This window comes from Phalacrocorax aristotelis, chromosome 11 (assembly GCF_949628215.1).
Source record: "Phalacrocorax aristotelis chromosome 11, bGulAri2.1, whole genome shotgun sequence".
NCBI lineage: Eukaryota > Metazoa > Chordata > Aves > Suliformes > Phalacrocoracidae > Phalacrocorax > Phalacrocorax aristotelis.
The window spans coordinates 16228873-16240943 of NC_134286.1; the positions used below are offsets into that span (position 1 = coordinate 16228873).

At 50.3% G+C, this 12071-nt stretch overlaps 1 protein-coding gene across 2 annotated transcripts in view; it reads right to left on the reverse strand.

The window, feature by feature from the left end:
* RNF128 (ring finger protein 128) overlaps window positions 1-12071 on the reverse strand; it is a 42099-nt gene that overhangs the window by 26745 nt on the left and 3283 nt on the right. The window contains exon 1 of one of the 2 annotated variants that reach the window (XM_075107071.1): window positions 4858-5373. The exons of the other annotated variant lie outside the window; for it this stretch is intronic. Within the exon in view, the coding sequence (XP_074963172.1) occupies window positions 4858-5320 (463 nt within the window). The 5' untranslated portion in view covers window positions 5321-5373. Of the gene's footprint in view, window positions 1-4857; window positions 5374-12071 lie in introns of those variants that run through there. 2 annotated transcript variants of the gene reach the window in all.

Consider the following 12071-nt stretch of genomic DNA (forward strand, 5'->3'; position numbering starts at 1 on the left):
ATAAAGTATCATCTTTCAATCTTGCAAACAGCATCTAAAACTCTCTGGAGAAACAGTGATCAACATTCCCTCATGAAAATTCTTCAGTGAATTTACTCAACAGCTTTCAGCCGTTTTGATTTAGTAAATACATTGCTTGCCCTCTTCAAATGAGATTGAGCTCACAGCTAATATCCCTTGCTCTCAAATACTGGTAGCGGTTAAGTGCTTACTGGAAACAAGTAAATTTGAGAAAGCTAATGATAAAATAACGCAAGTCAGCATGGTGTAAGCCAGAAGGCATCTGTCTGCAGAAAGACAGCAGGTCACATATGATACAGCAGGAAACAGTGCTGAGTAGGGCTGCTGTTCGCTCACTGGCACATTCAAGACTGGAGGCAAACAAGCACCATCATTGTTTTAGGGCCGTATGTCCCACACAATGAAGCCTCTTCCACCACAGCTGTCACTTAGGATTTTAATTCATCCTTCCACATTTCAGCAGCCCAGTAAACCCAAAGAGCAAGGGCACTGCACAGAGCTGTTCCACGCTATTTGTGGATTGGTGCCTACCCTGCAGTTTTCCATGGCACAGAGGTACCTAAATTAGACCAGAAAGTGCAAGGGCAGGGATCAGAAGTTGCCAGTAACATCAATTAGTCTATCCTGCTTCTCAGTGCCTCTCATGCTTGCTCACAGACAGCTGTGGTGTGGGCAACCCCAACGCACTGTTGCTCCCCCCCACCATACCCTGCAGGTGGGAGATCTGGGTCAGCATCCAGACTCCATGTACCATGGTCAGTTACCTGAATGCCACTACAGCTGTGACATTAATTTACTCTAAACCAGGCAACCAGGAGAACTGAACTGAGCACATAAAGACAAAGTTGCAGCACACGCACATCAAACAGCTATTCCCAAAGAGGTACAAACTCCAGGCACTACAGACTGCTAGTATAATCCAGGCACAGCGGATCATGTTCCATCTCAATAAGGAGCTGCTGATAGGAAGGGCTAAACAATCTGCAGAGGCTCACACCTTATGTGGCCAGGGAACATGGGAGAGCAAGTGTCACTAATTAGACCTTGCATCTTCATTCCTCACCTCGAGTGTGCTCAGGGCAAGTCTTCACTCACTGCAGAGGCGAGGCGCGCTATTTGTTTATATAACATTTACAAAGCATCAGCACAGCCTGCCTTGGGATTACTATTCTATCTCAGTCTTCAACGGGAAGAGTTTTACAGGTCACATCAGTCTTTTAATATCCTAGCGAAGTTTTTAGCTTGTTTCTAAAGATCACGCCTCACACAAAGCTGGAGCAGAGCACAATTACACACTTTTGCCATATACTACTTCCTCTAAGCATATGGGGATTAGCCTTCACCTCAGTGAAATTCCTGCAGAACAAGTTAAGTGGCAGTACTACATATTTAACCTTTCCTTCCCCTTTCACCCACTGATGCAAGTTTACACTTGGACCAGATCTTGTTAGCCTGAGACACGCCGTTACTCTTTTAGCCAGAATTATTTAGCTGTGTTCCCCCAGAATAAGCCCTCTGCAGATCAGGTGATGTGTTTCTCAAGGCTAGGTTACACGACAAGAGGGAAACCAAAGAAAATTATCACAGTAGCTTTCTGACCTGCAAAGAATCCTTCTTTATCAGCTGCAGGGAAATACTTAATACCAAAGAACACTTTCCATGGTTACCACCATACCCTGACGCCAAAGCCACCTTCCAGCCTGGTTCTATCTTAAGTCAAGGTCCACCTTTAAAACAAACCAACTCTTGTCATGCACTTTTTCCCCACATGCTGCTGTTTTTCTCCAATCAAATGTCTGTTTCAGAAGGTCAATATAGATTACAGAGAGGTACAATTATAAGCACACAGAACTGTACTTTGAAACCCTGCTCAGCCTGCCACAGAGCGGTACCATCTTCTTAAAAGGAACACAACTGAAACTCAAGTTTGCTACCTGATATGGTTTTGTGCTTATAGAAGTACAAAGTAAATACTGCTTTGGGCTCCATTAAATCCTTATCATTCTGTGTGTTAGGGAGGATTAGGCAGGATTTTATCATATCTGATTTGGCTATTTATCACATTCTGTTGGTTTTATTGCCAGGGTAGTTTTGTTTCTGGTGGTTGTTTTTTGGGGGTTTGTTTTTGTTACAAGTTGGCACACCAGAAAGTTTCTGCACAGAGCACTGATATAAGCAATAAAGAATTCATCCAACTAAACATGATGATTCTAAGAAAAGTAGTCTCTGGAAGCAGGATCACCAGGACAAACACTGCTGTCAAGTACAGGTACAGTTAAGTCTCTAAACAAGAAAGCTGCTTCAGAAGCCAAGCTTGACAGCCCCAGGAAAAGGCACACAGTACTTCTAAATACACCTGTGTTCTCTTGCTACCAAAGTTCTGCAAAGAAAAGCATGTTGTGCCATATGTTTTATCAAAGCCCACCCACAGGGATTGTCCTTCTCTGCCAGGCGGATGAGGGCTCCCATGCCCTGCTCCTGTGAGAGGAGCCCTGGGCACCACTGCAGGGCAGGTAGGAGGTGCTACCCCAGGCACCTCTGAGATGAGAAAGCCCTAAGGCTTACCTCCCCCTCACCCCAGCAAAGCCACCTCCTCCCAATTCCAACTGCCTCAGCTTGGAGGAAGTGCTCAGCCTTGTTTGGTTTCACTTGATGGCAAATGATGGCCCAGTTACAGCAGAAATGAAGCCAATTAGGAAACCCAGATTGTGAAGTCACCGTTAGCACAGCTATGGCCGTTACAGCCACAGCAGGAGTTGTGGTTGCACAACAGAACGTTCTTTAGAGAGCGGGGCTACATTCACTACTGTCTCCAGAACAGTTAAGAGCATCCAGTGCCACCACTGGAGGCCAGAAGAGGAGACCCATCACAGTTCACACAAAGCACAGTTCAGCAAAGGGCAATCCAACCAGCTCCTACCTCAAGTTTGAGCTCAGTCTACAGCACTGCATCTCAGAGAGAAACAAAAGGAAGGGTGGAACAGGAGAGAAAGTGAGGAACTAAAACAAGGACATGGAATAAAAGCAAGAGCAGCAACCAGCTTAGCCCAGTAATTGTGCTAGGACATGGCAAGGAAATGTCACGGAGATGAAATAAGCGGTTTGACAGAAGCTGTCTTCTCTGAGAAGTCGCTGTCCCATTTGTCTGCAGTTCAGCTGGGAAGTTTCAACATGCCCTCGAGCCCATAACCCATCATGCAGGATAAGCAGGACAGCTAGAGCCGCTCTGACATAAATCCCTCAGCAGAAAGATTAGAGGCAGCCTGGCAGAGGAGGGAGCTCCTCTCAGAGCAGATGGCTTATTTCTAGAGGCAGCTGCCAGCAAGATTAAGATGCTGTAGGTGTCCCAGTGGCCAGGGTAGAGGAGGGGGCAGGAGCACATATGCCTTCCTCTCAAGAACAGGTTCAGCAGGGACCTACCCAAGTCAGCAGTGCCCGAGAAGCTCCTCTGAGAGCTGCAGGGTTAGGCAGGCATGCAGCGAACAGGGCTCAGGGCAGGGATGCTACTGTCAGTTCAGCAGGAGGAACTTGCCCAGCGATAGCCAGATCTGGCAAGCATTTTTCAGCAGATGATCTGATTACACAAGAAACCTCTGCCTCAGAAAGGCCAGAGCCCATTCAGATTGTATGTTTTAAATTCTTAAAGCGGAGTACAGACCATCACACAGCTCATTAAGGTTGCATTCAATGAACCTCCAGAGGCAGCTACTGTTTCCTTGTCTCACCTGAACACCCACCTCCACCACTGACAGACAAAAATCCTCATCACCCTTGTCAGAGGGGTGCTGCAAGGATATAATTATTTTTTTGAACCAGTCAAAGCTTTAAGATTCACTATTCATTTTCACTGTTGTATTTCTCTCTGGAAGACGCGGCTTCCCAAAGCAGTGCCACTTAACAGAATACCAACAGGCCGCAAGGCACGTGCTCATCAACCCAACAGCTGGGCAGAGCCACCAAAGCCCTGTCCCACCACAGACAGGGCACCTGCTCCTGCTCTGACCAGCGGGCAGTTACGCAGCTTTCAGCCCAGGGCTGCTTCTCGGGAAACAGTAGCCTGAAATACAGCCAAGTCTCATTCTTCATTTGAAAGTTTGGGGGAGAAAAAAAAACCCAAACCAAACTACTGCTGGCAAATAGGAGGCTTTCTGTAGTGAGAGAAGAGGGACTCTGTCACCAGCCTCTGCAAAACAGAAACAACCTTTAAAGGGCTCCAGCCGCTTGTGTTAGAAGTGGCATTTTGCTGGTGAAAAGTTACCTGTGGAAAAGTCTCATATTCTGCCCGTTTCTGAGCTGGTTCGTACGCAGGACGTGGGGAAAAACTGTCTGTGAGTATGGAAACCCAGCCTATTTTGGGGCCCAGATCTGCTCCGCAGACTTCACAGGCTTCAAAAAACCCAGCATCCATCAACTCTGGGCGGCTTCCTGATCACACTAGAAACCCAAACAAACCCGAGGACGCTCTTCTCACCTTCGCCCCACACACACCTGCACCCAGCCCAGCCAGGCCAGAAAGCTCAGGCAGCCGCCTGCTCGCCCTCAGCCCGCAATAGCAGCCTCAGCTATCAGACAGCGTTACTCATTAATCAGAGAAAAAAATTCACAGCGCCTTGAACAGGCCCGGCTAGTCCGGGCAGAAACTCTTTTCGTGTAGGAGAGTCAGAAAGAAATTCCACCAGTTCCCGAGCACCACAGCTGGGGACGCTCAGCGAGGGGGAACCAGCGGGGCGGGGGGGGGCTAACCCCGCGGCGGGCCCTGTTCCCGCGGCCCCGGCGGAGAGAGCAGGGACACCCCCCCCGCCCGGGGCCCCCCTCCCCCCACCAGCCGGGGCTCACCGTGGTGGGACATGGGCAGCACGTCGTTGCCGGTGCCGCGGTAGTTGTAGATAACGGCGGCGGCGGCGCCGCGCTCTGCGGCCAGGCGGATCTTGTCGGCGAAGGAGCAGCCGCCGCCGCGCTGGATGAGGGCGAGCCAGCCCGGGGAGCTGCCGGGGCCGGGGCCCGGCGGGGGGGCCCCGCTGAAGTTGGTGCGGGCGCTGCAGGCGTTGAAGGAGTCGCTGCCGTCGGGCAGCACCAGCACCCCCGCGGCCGCCTGCAGCGGCGAGTCCTGCCCAAACAGGCCGCTCTCGCTCGCCTCCCAGCCGCTCCGGTTGCGGTCCGCGCCGTCCTCCCACGACACGTTCAGCCAGGCGCTCCACATCGCCGCCGCCGCCCCCACGCCCCCGCCGCCCCGGGGACCCGGCGGCGGGGCGGCGCAGAGCAGGGCGGCCAGCGCCAACAGCGCGGTCCCCAACGACATCCCGGCTCGGCTCGGCCCCGCTGCCGTCGCCGCCTAAAATCGCCGCCGCCGCCACCGCCCACGGGGGAGGAGCGGGGCCGCCCCCGCCGCGGCACGGCACGCCCCCCCCCCTTCCCCTGTGGGGAGGCCCCGGCCCCGCCGCAACCTCCCCCCGCAAACGGCGCCGGAGCGGGGACCCCGCGGGATGGGGGGGGCACCGAGCGCTGCAGCCCCGACGGCGAGGGGGGTGGCTGTAGCGGGGGGTCCCCCGCCCCCGATCGCCTCCCAGGGCAGTGGGTCTCCCCCCCCGGGTCGCTTCCCGGGGACGATGCGTGGGTCGCCTACCCGGTCACCTCGCAGAAGTCATGGCTCCTCCTGCCATCCCCTCTCTGGGGTGATGGGTGACCCTCCGGATCGCCCCGGGAAGGGCGGATCACCCCCCGCCATCACCTTCCAGCACAGGGGGTGACACTCCTCCGGGCTGCCCCCCCCCCCCCCAGTCTGCCCCAGTGCCCGCAGCGGGCACAGCATCAGCGGTCGCGGCAGGAACCCCCTGAAGCACCCTGCAGCACCCCAGCACCAGCACCTGCCAGCCCGCTTTGCGCCGGTGAGTTAATATTTGCTGAACACTCAAGCAACACACGGTATCGGTCCTGCCTGAAATCAGTTTCTGGAGTACTAGGTTAGCCGTGTTAACTCGCTGGCCGTTGTTCTCTGTGTCACTAGACAAACGCTATAAAACTTCCACTTGAACCAAAACCGTCCTTTTCTATTTATGTATTAGTTGTGTTTGCATAGTTAATTATTATTTGATCTATGGAATTCGCAATGAAATGTCACGTTTCTCCAGGGCTCTGCAGTTACTCTTTGGGCAGCCAGTCTGCACGTAGAAGTCCCTCGCTCCGGCACAGGCATGTTTTTGCAAGGTTGCCCCATGTCGGGCTGCATGGTCGGGGCGCTCGCAGAACCACTGCAAGCATGAGCATGACACGCTGCAGAGCCCCACCAGGGAGTTGGGGGCAAGAAAGGAAGGTAACAGGAGAAACAAGGACACTTTGAGCTCCTCTTCTCCACAGAGCGCTCTGCGGATTGAGAGGCTCCCGTCAGCTGCTCTGCAGGGATTGCCCCCAGCGCCGGGAGCTGCACAAACACACCCCCGAAGGGCCCCGTCTCACTGCGTGCAGGCTGGGTCTCTGGATGGGAGCCCATCATTTAGAAGGGATTATTCCAGTGCAGTGATTCCATGGCACAAGATCAGCTGCTGCCTATGCAATCACCAGCAAAATTAGTGTTAACACAGAGTTAAACCCTTTCTGATACGAGTTGGCACGGCTTAGTTTTTAATTTTGGCTGATTCTGAATCCGTACGGCTGATAACCGGTAACTTGGTGCCAGTCTGTGGTGCACATTTTCCTTCACTTGTACCTCTGCTAAATGCAGGACAACGGTGTTACGCAGTCAAATGTGGGTTTGAATGACTACCTGAGGACTGGGGCTTCGAGACCAGCCCGCTCCACCTGCGTCCATCCCTGCCAGCACAGCAGCTACGGGTTTTGTTGCTCAGTAGCACAGGGTGATCGGCATTTGGTTTTGCTGCTGAAATAGCAGCATGCAGAGCGGGTAATGGAGAGCAGATGAAGCGATTCACTAAAGATCAATATTGCTAAGCACACAAAGCTTACTAAGTGAACCCTTTTGTCCTAATCTAAACAAACCTCTCATTTTCTCACTCCACCTCTGAGAACTTATTTCTACAGTAGCATCTCTAGCTATAATAAGAAGTATATCTGTAAGCAATCAGTGTGACGTAGTTTTGTTTTGAAACCTGTTGCATGTAGGTGCAGGGAAAAACTTATCTGAAAATACATCAACAAACTTTATGCAATGGACAGCAGCCAAACCGCCCAGCTGCAAGTGCCTCCAAAGCTTTAGGGATGTTTAGCTCTGGCATTTCCACTGAGACAAAACTGGACCAAAGACAAAGATTGGCACCTCCTTGGGATACAAAACTTCCTATAGTTCTGGGGAGTTGGAGTTTAAGGCTTAGCTGCCGTCTCTTACGCTTCCATGCATCACAGTGTGCAACATGATTATAAGAAAGCGCCGGGATGGGTGCAGCTGGTGCAGCTGCAGGTGCACAGGCATTTCTGCGGCAGGCAGGCTGCCGGGGAGCCGACCTGCAGGGCGGCGAGGCTGCTCTCTGTTGGGGCACGGCTCCTCGACGGCTCCAGCCTGGCTTTGGGTGGTAGTAACGAACCTCACTGCTCTCCGGCAACTGTTGGGAAATGCGCACGCTGTCCAGGCTATCCCCTGGTGGCAAAAAGTCCGCAACACAGTAATCTCCCCAAAATGAACACGGAACCTCAACTTGACCTTCTCACCGTGCAGCGCAGAGAGCGATAACGAGAAACAGAATTGCTCTAAGTGTAATTACGGACATTTCGCTGCCATGGCATTATTTTGGTAGCGCGTTTCTGACTCCTTGCTCAGGCAGTGTTTCCACACGCTTGAAAACAACCGAGCAAGCAAAGGGCAGGCACAAACGGAAAGCTTGTTCGCCGTGATTGAGGAATTTCATGGGCTAGCAAAGCAAAGGAAGCCGGGAGTTTGTATTGAGGCAAAAAAGCGGCAGCTTGTGCTGATGGTGGTCGGTCCTTCCGAGTAAATGCTGGAAGACACCAGCCTTGCTTGGCTTGGCACGGAAGCCACGTGCAAGAGGCCAGCGGTCGCGGTGCACCCCAGCACGGCTAGCGGCTCCTGCAGGCCAGCACCACCGAGAGGAGCCGCGCGAGGAGGCTGGGACAGTGTCGGAGCGCAGAGGGACACTGCAGCAGAGTTAAAACAATATGTTTTAAAACCAGCACGCCAGTTATACTATTTTAAGCTGCACATCTCACATTGAGAACTTTCTGGGCTCTCATTCATTAAATCTTCTTCCAGAATGATAATTAATAAACAGAGCTGCAGCCTTACTGAAGTGTATCCTTTTCTCGTGTTTGAAAATATGGTTTGTCTGATGGCTTCCAGCTCAGTTACCTGTAATTCACAACAGAAAAGGTGTGTATTGAGTAGCAGTTAAAAACAGTCACTGCTACCAGGAAGCCTGAGGAGGGCTGACAGGGTATTTTGCTGGTTGGGTTTGGTTTTTTTTTTTCCTTCCTTTACATTAAAAACTGAGATATTATAGTTTGGAGAAAGCATGTTTTGGGGAAAGAGGCCAGACATTGTAGGTGCTGTGACACATAGTACAACATATTAACAAGCCGCACAGCTTACTTTTGCTACATTTGCGAAAGCTTTCTAAAAGTTTCTGAAATTAAAAGCACCGGAGCCCATGTTAAACACAGGTGTGAAAATGATAGGGTAAGCAGCATTCATGGGCTGCCCCAAAAATCAGAAGCAGAATTACATCTAAAATAGCTACAGCATGAAGGCATTTCCGGCACAGATCTGATTTTTTTTAACCTTAAAAGATTTTTGTTATTTAAAAACTTATACTGTATAATTTTGCTTTTCTTTTTTTTTTCCCCATGACTACTGTGGGTGGCTTAGGGTTCAGAAAGTAGGGCACAACTTCCAGATAAACAAAGTGAAATCCTGGGAACGCTGTCACTGCCTTCTACAGGGATGGACCCTATCATTATCTGGCGCTTTATCTTATTTGAGTAAATATTTAAACAGCTTTTTTCAAGATTAAAAAAAAGCATATGCTATATGTTGCCTTTTAATGTCAAGCCAGATGGCTCAGGGTGTCCTGCTGATGAGAGACCTGTACATTTCTGTCCTCCAAAACTGCATTTGTTTCTTATTCAAGCACCCAGCTCTGGATCCCTGTCCTTGGAGAAAAGCTCACAAGGACACGAGAACAAAGCCTCACAGGAGCGGCACTGAACCCTCCAAGCGCTGCGTATAGATCTGAACTGTCTCTGGGCCATCTCCACTGAACAACAAAGTGGAAAGGAGAAGCACTTACAAAAGTGGAAAAAACAATCAAAAAGAGCACCCTAAAATGAAACCCAGGACTGAAAGTCATGGGACAAAAAAAAATCCATGAACAAACGTTACCCTGAATCACAAGTTAAAGACAACAGATGTTGCATTTCCTTATCCAAAACCAGCTCATGTCCATGACCAGCAACAGAAGGGGCTTGGGCAGGCGAGTTCCTCCAGCAGGCAACAGTGTGGGCTACAGCATCCTGAATTTTTAAGCTAGCTGAAAAAAAATTGAGGTATGAGAATGGAGCTTGTGGTCCTTTGCCACTTTGCAAAGAGGACAGGCTCAGGCTGGAGGCAGCGCAGAGGCTGGAAACCTCTGCACCTCCTGCCTGTGGGGCTTAGGAGCTTCCAGGAGAATCTGAGGTGATCCCTGTGACTCGATGCAGAGGACACATGGAGGCTGCCAGTTCCAGCTAAGTTTCACTAGGAATCTGGGAGCTTGTTTGGCTCTAACACAACTAGGAAACTCCAGTCCACAGCTCTCTGCTCACTGGAAGTGGAAAAAAGTGTGCGTCAGATCGCCCCGTGCGCTGCCACTGAACGCTTTGCCTCGGCTAGGCAGATGTGCGCAAGAGTCCCCCGGTGCCAGGGAAGCAAACATTGTTTCTCCATATTTCTGGCACACTGGGACCAATTGTTGCTACGGTGCTGCTTGTGCCCTCTGCTGCCCCAGAGAATATGGGTAAAACACTGTCAGCAGAGAAGGGAGGTACAAAAGGGGCGGATGCTCATACGCCGACCAAAGTTCGCATATGCTCTTCCTCCCATCAGAGACACCTGCAATTTCATGACATGATGTTTTCCATCTTTCTTTCATGTGATCCCAGGACAAGCCTTCTGCTGGTTTTCCACAGAAACAGAATCTGGGCTCCCTGTATACGTTTGTCACCAAGTTTATGGATGAACAAGTGGGTCACAGTATGTAGTCACCTGCAATAAACCCAGTAATCGTCACATTGATTACCTTGGAAGCTAAACAAACATGCCAGCATGGTGAGGTCCTGGGCTTTGCTGGCTCCGTGTTCTGGAGCCTCTGCAGAATCCCAGACCTGACGGCAGGCCTCTGGCAGCCTGTGCTCTGCAGAGGTGAGCACAGTCCGCAGGGGGTTTTATGGCTGCTCGAGAGCCTTTCTGGAAGGAAAAGGCTGTCTGCTCTGGAGCTCGGACAGTCCAGCCTGGCTCGGAGCAGGGCAGATGCAGACAGTGTCCGGCTGGGTTTTGAGCATCTCCAAACATGGAGACCGCACAACCTCTCTGGGTAAACTGCCACCCTCAGAGCAAAGAAGTTTTTTCTTATGTAATTTCTTGTTTGTGCCCAAAGCCTCTGTTTTTTTCACCGGGCACCATGGAGAGGAGTCTGGCTCCATCTTGTTTACCCTCCTTGGCCCCATCAGGAATTTGTACACACGGATGAGAACCACTGAAGCCCTCTCCAGACAGACCTGCCCCAGGTCTCCCAGCCTCTCCTTGCAGCGCCGGCTCCCACTGGTGATGGGCTGTGTGTTTCACCCTTCCTGCCGCTGCCCTCCCACCTCTCACTGCATCAAAGACGTGAAGCCACTTAGACAATAAATGGAGGAATTTAGTCTAAGCTATGAGAACATTGACTTCATGGAGGCATCTGGGCGGCTGTTAGCAGAGCCACTTACTTCACAGGGAATAAATGAAAAGGGAAGTTCAGGGCATCTGCTTTGCATAGAGGTTAATTTGTTTTCACGTGCGGGTCCCACAAGCTGTTCAAAGCTAGGAGAGAGACCCTGGCTTTTTCTTTAGTAAATAGAGGAGATAACTCAAAATATGTTGTAAACCCAAAATGACTCCGAAGATCGAATAAGCAATCACACTTTGGAGAGTTAAGCTGGGGAACCTGAGCAAGATTTTATACCAGCCTTCAAAACAAAAGATAAGACCAAATTCCATTGTCAGGCATTTAGCCCACAAGTTTATAATAGGTGTTGCACCAACAGCTAATAAGATCATATCTCAAAATACTTCTGAGATAACAAAAGTTAGACTTTGAGGCTACAGAATGTCCTGGAAACAAGTTGCAAGGAAATGCAAATCCACAACTTTTTTTTTCTATTACTGCCAGGACTGTCCATTATTTCTATTGTCCAGACAAACTGGGATATCTGCTTGCTCCTGTTGTACAACAGTGCTGCCAGGGCGCTGGTCTTCATGGGTCTTGGAGGCTTTAACCAGCAAGACAGTTCTCTTTCACTGGGTCTTAGTAAATCCCTTGGATAAAACCTTTCAGACCACACTTGATGGTTTAGCTTAGCTGCTATGTTGGACTAGTATCCAAACGGCAGCAATGTTGTTTTGCAATGGCAGTGTTTCATTTTGTTTTTATAGTCCTATCATCAGTCTCCTAATTTTTCCTGTTAACAAATGGGGAAAAAAGAGAAAAGCCACAGTGACAAGAGGATACAGCCCTCTGCCGGCCCGTGCCAGCACTGCTTACACAGCCTGGCCCCGACCAGCTGCTTCGTGACTTGCGGAGCCGTTACCCAGCCTCCCTCTGGGGTCTGGTATCTGCTATTAAAAAAAGGAGCCCCAAAATACCTTGTTTAAATTTGACTGTCCTTCAATTTCCTTATAAGTTTCAAGGAGCGGTGCTGGAAAAATGTTGTTACAGATGTTTATTCTATTTCCTTTCCAAAGAAAATCTAGTAAGTGCTGGAACTACTAAAAAGAGACAGTTTTCTTCTAGCAAAATCTGAGTGTCTGTACCATTGGATCAATCTAACTTCATGTAAATAAGACACAAACACCT